Raw genomic sequence first — 18579 nt, 5'->3', positions numbered from 1 at the left:
AAGGCTTAAGGTCCAACTCTGGTCTTACTGCTAGAGGGGTTCAGCAGAGAGCACCAATGTATCAGGGCAGACAGATCAGAGCCCTGCTGAGCTCCAGTGCCTTGCTCCCTGTCAGAAGCATTTTTAAACCCCCATGTTTTAACTTCAGTAGTGGGCAGCAGGGGCTGGTGGCAGAGCTAGAGGCAGCATCTGTCTCCTCCACAGCTGCAGAGCTCCCTTGAATCCGTTCCCAGCCCTTGTTCCACTCACGGAAACCAGGAATCACATCCCTGCTCCTTTTTCAGTTTCTCTTGTTTTCTCTTGCATTTTCCCTTCCTGACTGGAGAGGGGCCTGAGGCCAACGAGTTGGCAGAGAGTAGAATTGTGAAGTTATTGCAAGGCATAGGTTAGGCCCAGCCCGCTTCACCGTACTCCCTGCCTGGCAGGTCCTCTGCCAGAGCCCTGCGCTGGGCACCCGCCGTCAATTTCAGTTCACAGCTGGCAGGAAACGCAGCAGGCTCCCCACAGGACCCTCCCGCCTGCAAGACCCCATTACTCCTAACCTGACCCCAGCAATGCCACTTCCTACCCTTCCTACCTGCTATGGTATCTGCTGTGTCCCCCTCCTACTCTGCACCGTACCTACCCCAGCTACTCTGCTCTCTAGCGCCGTCCTGCATGCACACAGCTACCCCTGCTACAGCTGCTCGGCTCCCTCCTGCCCCAGCTCACTCCCCAGCCTGCTGCCGACAGAAGCAGCGACCTGGCCTCTGACACCCAGCAGAGTGTGCCGTGGAGCGCTCCAGCAGACCCCCGCGGTCACCGGCTCCCGGGACGGCACAAAGCCGCGGCAGGAGCGGCGCCCCCCGCCGGGAGCTCGCTGCGCTCACAGAGGCAGGTGGCACAGAGCTGGCACAGGCTCCTGCTTGGTCTTTGAGCACACAGGTGTCAGTGTCAGAGGGAGGCACTTTGCTGAAACTCCTTTTGTCGTGCGTTTGGTTTTGCTTTTGCCTCCAAGCTATTTCCACACGCTCCCAAAAGACAGCGAGGTGACGGCGTGGGAGGTGGAAGGAGAAGCTTTTTGGCAAAAACCTGGAAATCAAACAGGAGCCAAGGCAGGCTGGGGCCCTCCTTCTGATTCATACCAGAGCAGAAGCTCCTGTAATCACCACCAACAAATTCAAGCTGAGGAAATAACAGCTGGAGCCCAGCACACTCTCACACTCACACGTTCTCCCTGTCCTACCCTTCCCCACACACAATATTTACAGGCTAATGAGCTGCCCACTGTCCTGCCCACACCTCCTCTCAGTTTGCTATCAGTAAGTCTGGTGTTGTCCCGTCTCCTCCAGCACCTGCCCCAGTGCACCGCTGGCAGAGAAAAGAGGGCGGTTCACAGCCTTAAAGGAAGTCAGTTGACCACAATGCTCACTGGGGTGCTCAGGTCCCATGCAGAGCCCAGGAGGCAGCAGTGTGGGCAGTCCAGTGCTGTCCCTGGAGCACAGGAGCTCGGCAGCCCTGTGCTGGGCCACGCCATCGCCCAGCTGCAGCGGATCTTCTACGTAGGGACAGCAGCCTCCAAACTGCGGCGGCCGTGTCGGAGCTTGCGTTTGCTGCTGTACAGGGCCATTTCTTCAAGTGCTGATGAAGTAGGTGTTGGTGGATCCCGTGTTAGTAGCATGTCCTCTTCCTCTGGCTGCCCATCCTGCTCCTGGGAAGCTGTGCAGACAAGAAAAGCACAGGGTGAAGAGGAGGTGCCAGGCTGAGGATCCAGCTGGCAGCGCTGGCACCGACCGAGGGGACAGCCAGGCTGGGCCAGGGGCAGCACCGCTGTCTGAGCGAGTTCCAGTGACCCCTGCCCAGAACCTGCTGGTGGCCTGTGGCTGTGTCGTGACCACTGCCATGTGTAAGATGCCTGCTCCTAAATCAAGTGTGCTGCAAGGACTAAGGGGCTCCAAGCACTTCACCTGCTCCAACACAGAAGCCTGGACTGGTGTGACCACAAAGCACGGCCCTGGGGCAGCTGGTGAGGGTCCTGGCCCTGCTCCATGCTAAGACCTTTCTGTGAATTCAGACTGTGATGTGGGGCCCTCACCAAAGGAGCTCACCAGGGAAGATGCTCTGGCAGGGCAGGCTCTCTGTGAACTTGGTCTCAGGCCTTCCAGGATGTGTTCTGCATCTCAAGGACTGCTGTTACCATGGCTCCTTACCCTCCTGAGAGGAGCTGGTAGAGCTTATCTGTTGTGCTTTGACACACACCTGGGACATCTGCCCTTTGCCCATTTGGCTTGAGCAAGTACTGTGAGATACTGGTGTAAAAGGCAAAAAACTCCTCACAGATGCAGATTCTTCCCTTCCAGTGGGACCTGGCTCCTGGGAAGCCTTTCTAAAGTCTCTGAACATAGGAGAGAACCTCAACCACAGAACCCTGTGAAGATGTGCCACAGGTGCATGGCCTGCCAAGCTGTACCTGGTGGCTCACCCTGGCTCTAGAGCCAGACTCCAAGATGTGATGTCCTGAGGGAATGTCCCTGCTGCTACAGCACCCAAGTGTGAGCAGCTGCTGGGATCCTGGAATCCTTCCTGAACCATTCCCCACTGCTGTTTGAAAAGGCCTCAGACCCAAATGAATGTAGGTGATGCCTGGAAAGGACACTGGGACAGGTAAGCAGCTGAGTGACTCCCAAACAAGCAGGGGCACATGCAGACATCCAGATGAGAGTGGGGTGGGGGAGAAAAATCAGTGTGCCCTGGAGGGAAGTCAATCCTTCTAGACCCTCTTAGACCCAAATCTGCCAGAGGAGCCATCAAACATGCAAGTTAATTGATCTCCACACAGCATTCTGAACTTGTTTGATTGTTCCTCAGGAAAGCTCTTAATGAAAAGGAGCTGCCCACGGACAAGAGGCCCTTTAGTGAGTAAGGAAGTGGTAAAGACACAGAAGGGCAGGGAGATGCTGCCTGTTATCACACACAGAGCAGCTGTCTGTGCCAGGGTCAGGATTTGGTAATCAGCAAGAAGGCACAGAACTGCTGAATGTATCAGAGAGAAACTGAAAAATTTACTACTACAGGTTCAAGAAAGCAAGAAATGACTCTAAGTCCTCTGGCTTAGGACCCAATATTGGACCAGCCAGAACCTTGTGCTGACTTAGCAAGTTTAGAGCTGGGGACAGAAAGAGCATAGCTGGGACAGCCTGAAGGAGACAGCAGCCAGAGCTTGAGCTGCTGGTTATTTAGGTGACCACGTACACAGATCCAGAAGTGCAGACTTGGAGTCACCTGGGTCCTCAAGCACCCAAAAGCTCTCCAGACTTAAACCAGAATGAACTTTGCTGCTGCAGCAGACAGCAAGAGGTTTTGCTCTGGCAAAAGGGGCACAAAGCAGACCCTGAACAGTGGATGCTACCCACCTATGGCTGGTGACAGAGGCCAAAACTTCCCACCCAACTTCTGCTACCACTTGGTGCTCCAGAAGAGAAACCCAGAAAAGAATCAGGCATGCTTGTTACAGACTGTCAGCAAATTAGTCACCACCAAAGCACAATGCAAGCATCCTACCCAAATCTGAATGTGGAGAGTTGGAGGTTTCATTCTAGAATGGACAAAAGAGGACATGGCTTCAAGCAGCAAGAAATTCAAGTCCTCAGGGTTGTTGACCCCACAAGAAGGGAACCCTCTAGAACCATGGTGGGATCAAGCAGTACAAAGAGGATTCCTTTAGCCATGAGCTTACCTGAGTTATTTCTGTCATCTACATATCTGAGGTCATCAGCTGCATCAGGTGACTGGAAGAGAACAGAAGACATGAGGCCCACGTCTGTAACACCAGTGCCAGGTAATCCCCCACCTCCAGCCTTCCAGCACACCACAGAACCCTTGGCCCCTGAAGGTGCTGGTGATGCAGCAGCTGGGACAGGACCCTCAGTGTCACAGCATTAACCCTCTGTGCTGAAGCCAAGCAGCCCATGGCCTGATCTGCAGGATGAGGAGTGACTGCCCATCAGAGCTCTCCTCTGGCTCTGTGTGCATGGAGGAGAAGACAGGAACACAAAAGGCAGAAAGCACAAAGACTGGAGCAAATGAGCAGAAATGTGAGAGGAGACCAAAGACAGAAGCTACATTTCCCTGAGAATCCTGGATCCCAGCTCTGCATTTGCACAATCTGCAGGCCTAGGTCCTTACACAAAACCAACCTCCTTTACATTCAGGTGTGTAGAGAGAAGTGAGTAGGGCAGGAAGCAGTTACAGCCCAAGAGACAGCAGAGACAGCTAACTGATAGCAACCAAACTCCAGCAGTCCCTGCTGATTTTAAACCACTCACAAAATGAAGGCCATTCCAACACCCAGAGCTGTCTGAAGCTCCTCAAACCAGACTTGACAACACCATGGGAAAAACTTTGCTCATGGTGTTGAACTTGAGGTGGCTTGAAAACCAGCACTACTCTGGGGACAGGCATAAATGTCCCAAGCCCTCCTCACCTTTCAGCTCTAAGTGCCTCAAGAAGAGAGAGCTCAAAGTGTTCTGCTGAGGAATTCTGCTCCTTCACAAGTGGCTGCACTAGTTACTTCCACTGCTCCTTCTAGGCCCATCCACAGCACTTACACTGAGCTCAGCACTGGATGAGGCCTCGAGCAACCTGGTCGAGGGGAAGGTGTCCCTGCCCATGGCAGGGGGGTTGAAACTAGATTTATCTTCAAGGTCCTTTCCAACCTAAACCATCATCCTATGAATCTATGACTTCCTTAAATCATTCAGCCCCTGCTCTGAAGGCCATGACTTCCTGGTGCACACCAAGCCCCAGCAGAGGTGCAGCATGCAGGTTGTACCTGGATTTCGTAAACAGGTTTGGAGGAAGGAATAGCAGCGAATTCCCGGTAGTCAAACTTCTTTTCAGACAGGGACTAGAAGGGACAGCAAAAGAGAAGAAAGAGAGAAGAGAGAGTAAGGGGAGAGAAATGGATGGAGAACCAGCAGCAAGCTGAGCAGTCTGTGCAGAGACAAAGCAGAAGGAAAGCATCATCCTCAGAGCCAAGACAGCCTGAAAACAAGGCGCCTCTGGGACTCTGGACTATTAGCTCTTCTGCTGCCAGGCCATGGGTTTCAAGCTGCAGAGAACACATGATGGGCTGCACTAACAGGCACATGCACATCAAGTCAGGCAGGAAACCTGCTTTGCTTGGGAGAATTGGTGGCAAGACCCCTGATGGCTGCAGCACGGTCAGGAGTTCAGTGCAGAGCTGGCTGTAGTGTGTGACTCTGGGCCAAACCAGGACCCCACTTGTGCAGCTGCTCCCACTCTTGCCTTTGTCTCACTGCTAACAACGTCCTCCTGCTTTTAGGCAGTGCTCAGGAAAAGGAGAAAGCTGGTTTCAGCTAAAATCCCAGCTTGATGCTGTTGAGGAGACAAAGGGCTAAAGCCTGTGGCACACAAGGCTTCCTGAACATGGAGGTGAAGAACCAAGGAAAGGATGAAACAACAAAACAGGAAAACAGAAAGCAGAGGCTATGTTGCAGTGGCAGAAGATGGGGGTGCCTCTAGTAGTGGGGATGGCAGAGCTCCATCCACTGTGCCACACAGCCAGACCTGGGGATCCCACTGCTTCGATGCACAGCCCACACCCCAGAGAGCCCAGGGTTACAGGAGATGACAAAAGCAAGCAGAGGTCATGCCCTACCAGCCTTCCTGGAGAAGTGATGCTTCTGGGACTGCAGTCTGCAACAGATGACAAAAGAGCACCATTAGTGACCATGCAACACCCCCTGGACCCTCCTTCCAGTGACAGAAGACTGTGCTCAGAAGGATACTGCCCTCTCAGGACAGTGCCTCCCCTGTTCTTCTAGAGCCGTGATGCTGGTTCTGCTTCTGCTCTGGATCCCTGGAACCATCCCTCAGATGTTCTCTCACATTCTCCCTCCCAGAGGATCTCCTCTGGAGATCATCTAATTCAGCCCTTTTACTAAAGCAGGATCACCCACACCAGGCTGCCCAGGATCCCAATGTCCATGGGGGTTTGGAAGCTCTCCTAAGAAAGAGATCCCACACTCTCCCTGGGCAGCCTGCTCAGGGTTCCAGCATCCTCACAGCAAAGAAGTTTCTATTCATGTTCAGATGGAATCTCCTGGGTTCCAGTTTGTGCCCTTTGCCCCTTGTCCTGTCACTGGGCACCACTGGGAAGAGTCTGGCCCCAGCCTCTTGCCCCCCACCACTTAGCTCTTGCTGAGCATTGGTCAGATCCCCTCTCAGGCTGCTCTGCTCTGGGCTCAACAGCCTTCTGCAGACCAGGCCCATCCCCATGCTGACAGATGTCAGAGGTCCCAAAGGACCTGCTAGACGAGGCTGAAGGAGGAAGGTGCTTTCAGCAGCTCTGCTTTGCAGCAGGTTTAGCTGGAGCAGATGAACTCTCTTCCTCAGAGAGCTGCACACTACCTTCCAGTGGTGTTGGTGATGGGGTAGGAACAGGTGAGGGTGACTCTGCCAGCTGCTCCAGGGTGCTGCGCTTCTTCCCCTCCTTGGACTTGGCAATAACCATTTGGGCTTTAAGAGCATCCTGTTCAAGTGATTTCATCCTGCCTCAGAAATGAAGGAGAAAGACATCAGACCTTGCCTCTCAGTGAGGGACAAAGCCACCTTCTGTGCCCAGCAGCCAGAGCAGCCCCAGCAGGCTGGGCACAGCGCCGGGGTTGAGCACCCTTGGTGCTCAGGGACAGACAGACTGAAAGCAGGGGAGAGCAGCTGGGCTTGCTGTCCCCCACACACAGGACAGCACACGTGCTGGACAGACAGAGCCTGGGGCTGAGCACCAACACACTGAGGAGCTGCAGCGAGTTCCAGAGGTGCCACACATGCTGGGAGCAGCCCAGGCTGGGAGGGGAACCACAGGGGCTCAGATGAGTCAGGTCAGTTCTCGGGGCTTGACTCTCCTCTGTGCTCTCAGTGTGTTGCATCTTAAGCCCTTTTTGGGCATCAAGAGATCATGACATAGCCAAGAAAATGTGGGCCAGGCACTCAGAAATGTCTGCTCCCTTCTCCCAGTCAAACAGACCCAGCATCCCCACCATTCTCACTGAGACAACCACCATGGCCAGTGGGACCTCAGGTAACTGAATGCCAGCCACCACTGCCACCCCTTCCCTGCCCCTGGCAGGCCAGCCACAGCTGGAGCTCTGCAGGAGGAGGGAGGGACACAGCTGGGGCTGTGGAACATGCAGCTGGTGGGATTGGGGGGGAGTGTGCACACCTGGATTGGCTTCCTGAGCCGTGACTCTGCCTTGGACTAGACATCTGAGCTGGCCTGGCCCCGGGAGCAGGTGCCCACTGCCGGGACTGGTACAGCTTCCTGGCCAGATCCTGCTCGTACTGTTTAATACTGTCTTCAAGAGCTGAGGATCTGAGGAGGAGGAGGAAAAGGAGGAGGAAGAGGAGAAGGAAAAGGAGGAGGAGGAGAAAGAGGAGAAGGAAAAGGAGGAGAAGGAAGAGGAGAAGGAAAAGGAAGAGGAGGAAGAGGAGAAGGAAAAGGAAGAGGAGGAAGAGGAGAAGGAAAAGGAAGAGGAGGAAGAGGAGAAGGAAAAGGAAGAGGAGGAAGAGGAGAAGGAAAAGGAAGAGGAGGAAGAGGAGAAGGAAAAGGAGGAGAAGGAAGAGGAGAAGGAAAAGGAGGAGAAGGAAGAGGAGAAGGAAAAGGAAGAGGAGGAAGAGGAGAAGGAAAAGGAGAAGGAGGAAGAGGAGAAGGAAAAGGAAGAGGAGGAAGAGGAGAAGGAAAAGGAAGAGGAGGAAGAGGAGAAGGAAAAGGAAGAGGAGGAAGAGGAGAAGGAAAAGGAGGAGGAAGAGGAGAAGGAAAAGGAGGAGAAGGAAGAGGAGAAGGAAAAGGAGGAGAAGGAAGAGGAGAAGGAAAAGGAGGAGAAGGAAGAGGAGAAGGAAAAGGAAGAGGAGGAAGAGGAGAAGGAAAAGGAAGAGGAGGAAGAGGAGAAGGAAAAGGAGAAGGAGGAAGAGGAGATGATGGTGATGAACATCGCAGCAGACAAGCACAGGGAAAGAAAGAAACAGATACAGGAACATACTCTGGCAAGAAGAAACATGGGTCTGATCTAGGGGCAGCTTTGATTAGAATGGGCTCCTCTCTTCTCATCTGTCTGGCCACCAAAGGGGCAAGCCAAATGGCCAAGGACACTACAGAAGGTCTGTGTGCTCCAGGCCCTGGCACACCTGCAGCTGAGGTGGGTGCATGGTGGGAGAGCTGTTGAGGGGCATCCAGCACTGTCTGGGTGCCTGCCCCTCGATATGTGCCTGTACTTTCTGAATCACACCCTCTCAACAGCACCAATGCCAGGGCTGGCTGTGCCCAGAACACCTTTGGAGTACAGGTCCCAGTGTGTTTGTCCCAAGAGAGCACAGGGGTGTGTGCTGGGAGGGGGAGCAAAGGGGACACACCACACATCCTGGCAGAGCACTGATGACACAGGGAGAAAAAGGAAAGCCCAAGAAGGTGCAAACTGATGGAGTCACGAGTGACAGCACACAGACCAGAGAACTGGAAAGAAGCAGAAGGCAGAAGATTAGAAAGAAAGCAACAGACCCAGTGGCATGCACTTACAGAACATACAGCTTAGTGTGGCTGCAGCACCTTCTGCAGGGCCACACAGCCCTCCCCCCAGCACACAGTGCTGACTGGGAGCCTCTGAAAGAAGGTCTGAGCTCTGGCTGCCATCACCTCACTGTGCCTGCTCTGGCTGCTAGAGAAGAGGCAACCTAAGAAGAGATCTGTGGTAGCAGGGAACAGTGCCTGTGTGTTACCAAAAGGATCCCATTGTGGTGACTGATTCCTGCCAGTACTGAAATAAGCAAGGCTTTAACCCTATCCAAGGGGACAGCCAGGAGCTTCCCCAAGAACTACATCTAGTTAGCAGCAGCAGAGCTGAGGACCTGGTCTGCAGAACTCAAACCCAGTAACACTGGATCTGATAACTGGAAAGCAAGGCAGCTGCAAGCAGCTTCTTGTCAGGCACTCTCACCTCTAGAAGGCTCCCTTCACTACTTCATCTTCCAAGAACAAAACATGCTGAGAGGAGACTGAAGATTTGGAATGCAGGGATCAAACTCCTACCCATGGTGGACAAAACACCTACCACTCAACACTCCCTGACCCTTCCACAGTGTAATGTAGAGTGCAACAAAACCCTGGCTAACCCAAAGGCATGGTCAGATGTACAGAGCAAATCATGGCATCCCCTAAAACAAAGAACAAACAATCTGCCCCCTGTGTTTCAGATTCACCTGCTGGCAACAGCAGCAAGTTGATGGAAGAACAGATCCTGAGGCACCTGGTGCTCTGTGACACCAGCAAGGTCCTTCCAATGGCTTTGGTTGTGCTTCTCCTTCCTACACCCATCCTAAAGCTTTTGTCACAGCATTTCCTGGATGTGTTAACTCTTAGGCTTTGGAGGAGCCAGAGCTGGCACCCCTCTCACAATGCCTGCCGTGCAGTGTGAGGAAATCTTCATGGAGGCAGGAGGGAAGGGAGGAGAGCCCAGGCTCTGCTGCCCCTCCAGCACAGCCAGGCTGATTTGCAGAAGCCTGACAGACAGCTGCTGTTTTGTTGGATCAGATACAACAGTGGAGCTTCTGGGGTTTTTTAGGGGCAAAGGCTGAGCAGCAGCTCTGTGCAAGACTGCCCCTGATGACACTGTGGTGCTCCTGTGGCATAACCCTGGCAGTGTTTGTGAGGCATTCAAGGCTATGAGCCTCTCTAGGAGGCAGAGCAGTGCTGGCAGGCCTCTCTCTGTGCTGCTGCAGCACACAGGGACCTCCTGGTATGCCAAACATCATGAGGCAGCACCTACCAGAGCAAGAGTTTGGACCTGGCCATCTTAGCACACACCCCTGCAGCTCAGCCCTGTGACACTGTGTCTCTCCTGGCAGCTGTCTACAAACCCTCCTCTGCTGCTATTTCTGCAAAGGTTTGCTCCTGGCTGAGTACAAAACCACAGAGCTTCCATCTGCACGTGATGCCACTGAAAAGCTGTGCACAGAAACCATGGGAACAGCACCGAGCAGAACAGGTGTGAGATGCCAGACAGCAGAATGTGTGGCAAATCAGCAGCAGATGGAATCCCACCACAGTGGGGGCATGGAACAACAGCACAGGGTGGAAACAATCCTGTCACAGCACCCTGTGGCATCCTGGCTTGCCTCTGTCCCAGCAGACAGGCATGAGCAGGGAAGGAGACATTACCAAGTATAGACTCAGAGTAACTCAGGTTGGAAGGGACCCCTGGAGGTCAGCTGATCCAAAGCTGCTCAAAGCAGGGCCAGCTTCAAGGGCCTAACAAACCTGCTAGAGGATGACAGAATTCATTCTCTTCCAAATCAAGGTTCCATTACACAAACAGGCCTTCCAGGGGCCTGCTCAGCTTCCTAACATGACAGGGCAGTGCTCATCTGCAGCTGAGACAGAGCAGGCAAAGAACTTATCCAAGGCAAAGAGCAGAATGCCAAGAGAGTTATGCCCAAAGGGCAGAAGCCCTGGCGCTAGGAACATCAGTCCAGCTCTGAATAAACCACAAGGAGATGTTGTGTGAGCAGGTAACAACAGGAAGCTTTGTACCCTCAAAGCCCTACAGAATTAGTCAGCTCTCCCTGAGGATTCCAGTCTGTGGTTCTTCATCCCCAGAGCCTCCCCAAGCCTAAACAAACCCACTGGGACTGCCAGCTCGTGGTCACCCCTACAGTGTCTTACCTAGCAGGCTGGCAAAGATGGGGCACTAGCAGCTCTGCTCCTCTAAAAGCTCTCATTCAGCCCCCAAAAGAGACTGTCTCAGGATGTCCTTTGAATGCCTCCTACAGGAACGTTGTGGGAAGGAAACCACCATCAGTGGTGGGAGCAGCCTGACTGAATTCTGCAGGACTTCCATGGCACAGCAAATGTCTGGGCCAGCTTTAAGTCTTGAGTTCTGAGCTAGGAGATTCTCCCCCTCCCAAAGCAATGCTGAATCCCTGTTCCATGGCTGCGTGGGTAAGAGTGCCCTCGCCTTGCTCATTCCTTGGCTTCAGCAAGCTTTCCAGCCTGGCAGCACTGGATAGGCGAGATGCTGAGATGCTCTTTCCATTTTCCATTCTGAGTACATCACCTGGCAGCTCCAAGAGACCTGCTCTGTGTGTGTGAGAGAGGAGGTGGAAGGCTGTGTGCTAAGGGGAAGGCAATGCATTCACCATCACCTAAAGGTGTTTAATTTATGGTTCTCACAGAGCTCCACTGCCCTCACGGTTGTGCAGACCAAGAGACACCTCACCCCTGTGGCTGTCAGAAGCAGATGAGCTCAGGCAGGTGCCAGATGCCTTGCCCTGTTTGAACAGACAGGCTGTCACCTCCCCTGACACCCAGCTCAGGAGGGCTTCCTTATTCCCTGCCTTTCATAGCATGGAACCACCCCACAGCCACGCAGCAGGTCCCTTCCCAGGAGCCAGCCCAGAGAGCAGCGAAGGTTGTCGGGCTCACCGTGCTGCCCTCCACATGGCTCGCTTCTCAGCCTCCAGGGCCCGGCGCTCTGCTGGCGACAGCTCCTTCTCCTGCCCGCTCAGCAGCTCAGGGCTCTGCATCCGCAGCCGCTCCTGCTGCCGCCGCTCCGCCTTGGCTGTCCGCACCGGCGCCGCCGCCTCCCCCGCTCCGTACAGCGGGCTCAGCCTGGGCACACAGAGAAGCAGCAAGAGGTTGCCTGGCCTGGGCCACCACAACACTGACAGAATCACAGAATGGTTTGGGTTGGAAGGGACCTCCAAAGGCCATCCAGTCCGACCCCCCCACAGTCAGCAGGGACATCCCCAACTAGACCAGGATGTCCAGGGCCTCATCCAGCCTCACCTGGAATATTTCCAGGGAAAGGGCTTCAACCACCTCCCTGGGCAACCTGTTCCCATGTTTACACCCTCACAGTAAAGAACTTCTTCCTGATATCCAATCTAAAACTGCCCTTCTCTAGTTTGAAGCCACTGCCCCTCGTCCTGTCCCTGCAGGCCTTTGCAAACAGTCTCTCTCCTTCCTTCTTGCAGGCCCCTTCAGGAACTGGAAGGCTGCTCTAAGGTCTCCCCAGAGCCTCCTCTTCTCCAGGCTTCTTTTCCAAGAGAAAAGGTGATGACCTGTTTGGGCATCCAAACAGTCCACATCCAAGGACATGGGAGATGAAAACAGGTCGGTGCAGATCATTTTCCCCTGCCCCACAAACTCCTTCCTTTTACACCCTAAGTCTGCTGAAGAGGAGGAGCCATCTCCTCCATCATCAGGCAGCTCCTAGGCCAAGAGCACTGCTGATCCACTTACCCAGACACAGAGTTGGTTCTTTGTTCAGGCTTGAGGCCTTCTTCCAGTGAATTCCTCTGTGAGCTGTTGTTCTCATTGACCTCAGAGGGCCTAGAGCAAAACAAGCAGGTTAGCCCACAGGATCACAGGCTGACACACCAACAAAAGGTTGAGAGCAGATCCAAGCCCCAGAAAGCATCAACTACTTCCTTCTGAAGACATAACCCTGACAGCTCCTTCACTGCTGCCAGCAATTCCTTGCTGATTCATAACTGTTCACACTCTCCAGCAGCAGAGCTCACCTTCTTCATCTGGAGGTCAACCATACACTCACACACACTCTCCAAACACACAGCACCACGTGTGCTGACAAGTCCTGCACAATTCAAGCCTGGCTCCTTCCAGCTGCCACCACCTGAGGGGCTGCCTAGCTGCTTCCAGACTCTTCCTTTGCTGATGTCAGATGTTGGCACAGAAGGCCCCTCCTGTGCTGCAGGTGAAGGCATGCCTGGGCCAGGGACAAATCCTGAGTGCTCTCAGAGCAGAGATTCTCAGTGTGGCCACTCTGTGCACAATGCCTGACCTACTGGGGCTTTATGCCTTTAACCAACCCCCTGCAGCCTGCAGATCAGCCCAGCTGCAGTCACAGCTCACTCTGAAGCTGTGCCCCTGCAGACACCACTCGGTTTAGTCAGCAATGGAGGGAGGTCACACCAGCCTGTTTGCCACAGGCAGAAAGTTCATTGTGACTCTGAGCAACTCTTTTTACTGCCCAAGTTTATTTGGATTACATCTCAGTTTTTGTTCTGGTGTGACAAAAAGAAACAAAAACTGAGAAGCAGGAAACAAAAGCCTAAAAAGCCCAAACCTAGGTTCAGCTCCAGGACTTATGCTGAGTTACCTGTCTCTAAAAATCAGTATCTCTAGGCACCCAAGGCAGAGCTGAAGGAGCTACTCTTCTGAACAGAAAGCTGGAAACCCCCACCCATTTCTGTGCTAAGAAGAAATAGTGCCCAGCCCTCCTTCCTGGAAACCAGCTCTGGCACATCTGGGTGGTACTGAGCCACCAGCCTTGTCTTACCGAGTTGCTGGAGCCTGGATGCTCCTTCCATTTAGCCTCTCAATCTTGTACTCCACCCCTTCAATGATGACACTGGACTGCATGCCCATCTCAGGCACCTGCTTTACCATCTCATCCTCTTCTGCCTCTTCCTCCAACAGCAGGGTACGTTTCTGCTGCAGTTTTCGAGCTGCCAAAGTAAGAGAGACTCATCTTACACCACAAACCACTCACTAAAACCCTGCAAGGATGCAGCCTCCAGGCAGGCTCCTCAGGCTCACCATCCCCCTGCAAGTCTGTGCTGTTCAAGTCCATACCCTCTCCACAGACCTTTTGTTTCAACTCTGCTCTGCTAATGCTTCAGACACAACAAAATCTGCACCCTTCCCTCAGTCCCTCCTCTATTCACTAAACCTCAGTTCCTGGGTGCTCTAGAGAGCAGATCTCCAACAGTTCTCCCTGCTGAGTGTGGACATGGCATTCAGAACATGATTTAATGGCCATGGTGGTCTTAGGCTGAAGGGTGGATCTAACGATTTTAAAGGTCTCTTCCAACTGAAACAATTCAAGAGCAGCCCTGCAGAAAAGGACTTGGGGGTACTGGTGGATGAGAAGCTGGAGATGAGCAAGAGTGTGCACTTGCAGCCCAGAAGGTCAATCACACCCCTGGGCTGCATCAAAAGCAGCATGGCCAACAGGTTGAGAGAGATGATTCTGACACTTTGCTCTGCTCTGGTGAGACCTCACCTGCAGTACTGTGTCCAGCTCTGTGGCCCTCAACACAGGAAGGACATGGACCTGATGGAGAGGGTCCAGAGGAGAGCCATGAAGATGATCAAGGGGCTGGATCACCTCTGCTAGAAGGACAGCCTGAGGGAACTGGGGTTGTTCAGCCTGGAGAAGAGAAGGCTCCAGGAAGACCTAACAGCAGCCTGCCAGTACCTGAAGGGGGCTACTAGTAGGCTGCAGGGGGACTGTTTCCAAAGGCCTGAAGTGACAGGATGAGGGACAAGGGTTTGAAATAAGAGGAGATTTAGACTGGATGTTAAGGACAAGTTCTTTACCATGGGGGTGGTGGAACATGAGAACAGGTTGCCCAGGGAGCTGAGGCCCCATGCCTGGAGATAGTCAAGGTCAGGCTCAACAAGGCTCTGAGCAACCTGATCTAGTGGAGGATGCCCCTGCTGACTGAAAGGGGATTGGACTAGATGACCTTTGGAGGTCCCTTCCAACCCAAACCACGCTATGATAATGCAGTGATTCTACTCATCCCCAAACTGGAAGTTGTGTGCAGACTCCTCTGCCACTGCCCCAGAGGAATCTGCACACCCACTGCTGAGTTACTGAAGTTCACCAGCTACAGGAAACCCTGACACCACAGCACTTCCCCCAGTCCACACCATGATAGCATCCACAAAACTCCTTAACAGCCACTTGCTTTCAGCCATTTCCAGACCTTGGAAGGTAGCACCCAGGGCTCTGGGAAGTGCTGGATTTCTGCTCAGTGCACTCTCGTGCCTCCCATGCTGAAGGGGTTCACTCCACAGGACCAGTTTCCTGGCACAGATCCCAACATACCTTCCTCCTCTTTCATCTTCTTCAGATCATCCTCTCCTACCAAGGAGACACGCTTGGGAGGCTTATCCACCTGCTGCTGCTTCACCTCGATCTCGAAGTACTTCTGCCTCTCCCGGAAGGACCTCTGCTCGGGGCTGTGCCCGCTGGGGCTGTGCGCGGCCACCTGCGAGAGCCACAGTCCAAGTGACTGAGCCAGCCCTGCCCCACCAGCCCCACCTGCCCCCCAACATGCCTGTCCCACACCTGCTCCACACCCTCCTCCTGCTCCCCAGCCCCACCATACTGTGATCCCATCTCCATGAGAGCCTGCAAGTCCCTGTCCTCCTGCCAGCTGCAGCCACCAGAACTCACCTCCTGGGCAGCTCTGGGACTCTCCGTGCTGGTCTGGCCATGCAGCTCCTAGGAACACAGGGAAAGGGACACCTCAAAAGCAAGTTTTCTCCCAGCACTCCTGCCCTCCAGCCAAGTGACACCAAGGCCACGTGAAGGGCAGCAGCTGGCAGACTGGTTCCCAAAGCAGCCCCAGGATGCACTGGGCTTGCTAACCCTGAATGACAGGGACTGACACTGAATTGAGGGCTGAACAGCCTGATGGGGACATCTTTTACAAGGGCAAAAACTGAAGAGCATGGGGAAGTAGGTGCAGAGCACGAGTAGAGGCTCAGTGTGAGATCCAGGAGGCTGAGCCCTTCCTTAAACCAAAGATGCAACCATCAGCATTTACTTCTAAGAAGTGGAAACACCATCAGCAAAGAAAAAACTGTATTACCCAGAAGGACAAAAAAACCCACAACAGAATATTGAATATCCTCTCCCTGGAGGTGTTCAAGTGTGGTTGGATGAGGCCAGGTCTCGTGGAAGGTCTAATATTCAGTATCAATAAGGTTGGAAGAGACCTCAAAGATCATCGAGTCCAACCTGTCACCACAGACCTCATGACTAGAGTAGGGAGGACACTAGTGCCCACTGCAGGCTTGAACTCACAATCTTCCCATTAAGGGTGTCCCTGTCCATGTCAGGGAGGTTGCAACTAGATGGTTTGAAACTGGAGCAGGGTAGGTTTAGGTTGTACATTAGGAAGAAGTTGTTCACAATGAGAGTGGTGTAACACTGGACCAGGCTGCCCAGGGATGTGGTTGAGGCCCCATCCCTGGAGACATTCAAGATAAGACTCAATGTGGCTCTGCATAGCCTGATGTAGTTGGAATTGTCCCTGCTGACTGCAGGGGGCTGGACAAGATGCCTTTGGGAGATCCCTTCCAACCCAATGTAATCTGTGAACTGTGTCTGAGACCTCAAAGCTCACTTTTGTGAGCAAACCTGCCTAACATTTTCACTGCCACATGTGACTTGGACAGCAGAAGGTGATTTGTGAGTGGCAAGGAGCAGAATCCACGTCACAGAAGCGCAGTTTCCTGAGGACAGCCTCCTCTGGAGGACAGGAACTGTGCAGCCTCCCTGCACCCACCCTCCCTTCTCAGCTGCAGTGGTGGTGCCACTGTCTGTGCAACAGCTCCCCAGCACCAGTTACCTGTGTCCCAAGCAGAGGCTGTGACAAGGGCACTGCTGCAAAGGTCTTGTAGGCTTGCTTGACGTTGATGGGGATCTCATCAGGGGAGGGTGGTGAAGGTGGCTTTTGCTGCATGGACAAAAGCAGAAGGTGATGGCCAGGTTGGATGAGGCCTTGAGCAACCAGGTCTAGTGGAAGATGTCCCTGGCAGGCAGGGTTGGAACTGGATGGTCTTCAAGGTCCCTTCCAGTCTAAACCATTCTATGAACCTATGACTTGTGTCCACACCCAGGGTATCCAAACTGGCGCCTGAAGGAGCCCAGCCCCAGCTAAGGCACGTGATCTTTACCCACCAGAGAAAGTGGCACCAAGGTGACCCAGGGCAGACAGAGAGAGCTTAGCTGGGAGCAACTGCAGGCCACTTACAGTGTTGTGGGTACTGAGGCACAGCTCAGGCTGCTGGAAGGGGTTGGGGCTGTCCCCGTCCTCCGGGCTATGCGAGGCAGCGTTTGGTCGCACTCGGGAGAGCGGCTGAATGACGCCAGGCTTGGTCTGCTCGTGCCAGCACCACGAGAGGGCACAGGCAGAGAAGGGAGGAGAGAGAAACCAGCAGTTAGGGCAGGAGCAGGCTCTGCCATGCAACGAGACCAAGCCATGCACCTGAGCAGCTGACTCCAGCTACAAGCCAGGCAGGGAGAGCTACTGAAGCAGACACCAACCAGTGCCTCTGGTGTGAGTACTGGGGACAGGCAAAGAGATTCAGACAAGTCTGGCTCAGGACAGGACCAGAGGGTCACAGAGGACAGGACACATGCAAGGGTCAGAGAGGTATGGCATGAGCATGTCAAGGAGTCAGGAATGGAAGGTGCAGAGGGGGAACATCAGCCAAGAGAGAGTACAAGCAAAAGCCAGGGATGGAAATGAACTGAAAGCCAGGCAGGGTCCCATTAGAAAAGCAGACAAACGAGCCCGAGATCTGATCTAGCTCTGTCTCACTGCTGGATGCTGTGTGGAAGTGGATGAAACATCTGACACAAAAGAGAGCAGAAGCAGGAATTGAGCAGGCCAGCAAAAGCCATGGGAGAGAAAGCTGCAAGGGCAAAGAGGAACAGAAGGTGCCAAAACACTTGCACCAGGTCCTCAAACAGACAACACTCAGGGCTCTGCATTTGTGCAAACATCAGCTGGAGTGGAGGACTGAGAGAGCAAGAGCCACCAGGGAGACTTCAGGGATTGTGGGAGTGAGCACACACAGAAGGCACAGGCAGGCTGGAGAAGGGACAGGGACAGAAGGGGGAGTTCCATGGTGGATGTACTCACTGATTTGCTGTCATCCTGCGACGTGATGAAGTTAATGGAAGCCTGAGAACAGAAACACAGGGGACTTCTGGAGCCTGGAGGGGAGGCCTTCAGCTTGCCCTGCTCCACCCAAACCTTCCAACCCCTCCTCTGTCCTGCGCAGGCAGAAGCTCCCACTCCGTACTGATCCCCACCAAACCTGCTGTGGGGAGCAGTCCAGAGCCCACCCATGAAAGCTTCTCCCAGCTCCTCAGCCACGTGAGGCACTCCCAGCTCTGCACATCTCCAGGCACTGACCCTGTGCCCCCCATCTCTGCACCCCCTTCAGCTGGCCCTGGCCCTTCCTCACCTCCCCTGCCCTCTGCACTTGCCGCTGAGCTTGAGCAAAGCCCTCAGCAGCACAGCTCCTCTGCCAGGAAGCACCCAGAGATGCCAGCTCAGCAGTGGCTATCAGGGAACAGCCTCTGGAGCCTGGCTTGCAACCCTGGGCGCAAGCCCTGGGTGCCCAGCAAGCCCCAGAGCTGGGAACACGGAGCTGGAGGCAAGAGGCAGTGGTGCCAGGCAGGAGCAGGCAGAGCAGCAGCACACACCAGCAGGCACTTCCAAAGCAAGTGTCCCTGCCTGGCAGGGGCTGGCACACTGCACACCAGTGGGCACTTCCAAAGCAAGTGTCCCTGCCTGGCAGGGGTTGGCACACTGCACACCAGCGGGCACTTCCAAAGCAAGTGTCCCTGCCTGGCAGGGGCTGGCACACTGCACACCAGCAGGCACTTCCAAAGCAAGTGTCCCTGCCTGGCAGGGGTTGGCACACTGCACACCAGTGGGCACTTCCAAAGCAAGTGTCCCTGCCTGGCAGGGGCT

General features: G+C 54.1%; 1 protein-coding gene across 1 annotated transcript in view; it reads right to left on the bottom strand.

Annotated features, from left to right (window-relative positions):
• Window positions 1–1527: 1527 nt before the first annotated feature.
• SCRIB (scribble planar cell polarity protein) overlaps window positions 1528–18579 on the bottom strand; it is an 86744-nt gene continuing 69692 nt past the window's right edge. The window contains 14 exon segments of the mRNA XM_054167437.1: window positions 1528–1698; window positions 3716–3767; window positions 4811–4885; window positions 5660–5697; window positions 6412–6551; window positions 7223–7372; window positions 11474–11659; window positions 12293–12382; window positions 13353–13521; window positions 14910–15072; window positions 15261–15308; window positions 16441–16548; window positions 16846–16971; window positions 17740–17781. Coding sequence (XP_054023412.1) covers window positions 1538–1698; window positions 3716–3767; window positions 4811–4885; window positions 5660–5697; window positions 6412–6551; window positions 7223–7372; window positions 11474–11659; window positions 12293–12382; window positions 13353–13521; window positions 14910–15072; window positions 15261–15308; window positions 16441–16548; window positions 16846–16971; window positions 17740–17781 — 1548 coding nt within the window. The 3' untranslated portion in view covers window positions 1528–1537.

Source organism: Dryobates pubescens, chromosome 14, assembly GCF_014839835.1.
Source record: "Dryobates pubescens isolate bDryPub1 chromosome 14, bDryPub1.pri, whole genome shotgun sequence".
Taxonomy (NCBI): domain Eukaryota; kingdom Metazoa; phylum Chordata; class Aves; order Piciformes; family Picidae; genus Dryobates; species Dryobates pubescens.
Note: the sequence above shows the minus strand (reverse complement) of the source record. Positions and strands in the feature narration are given on the sequence as shown.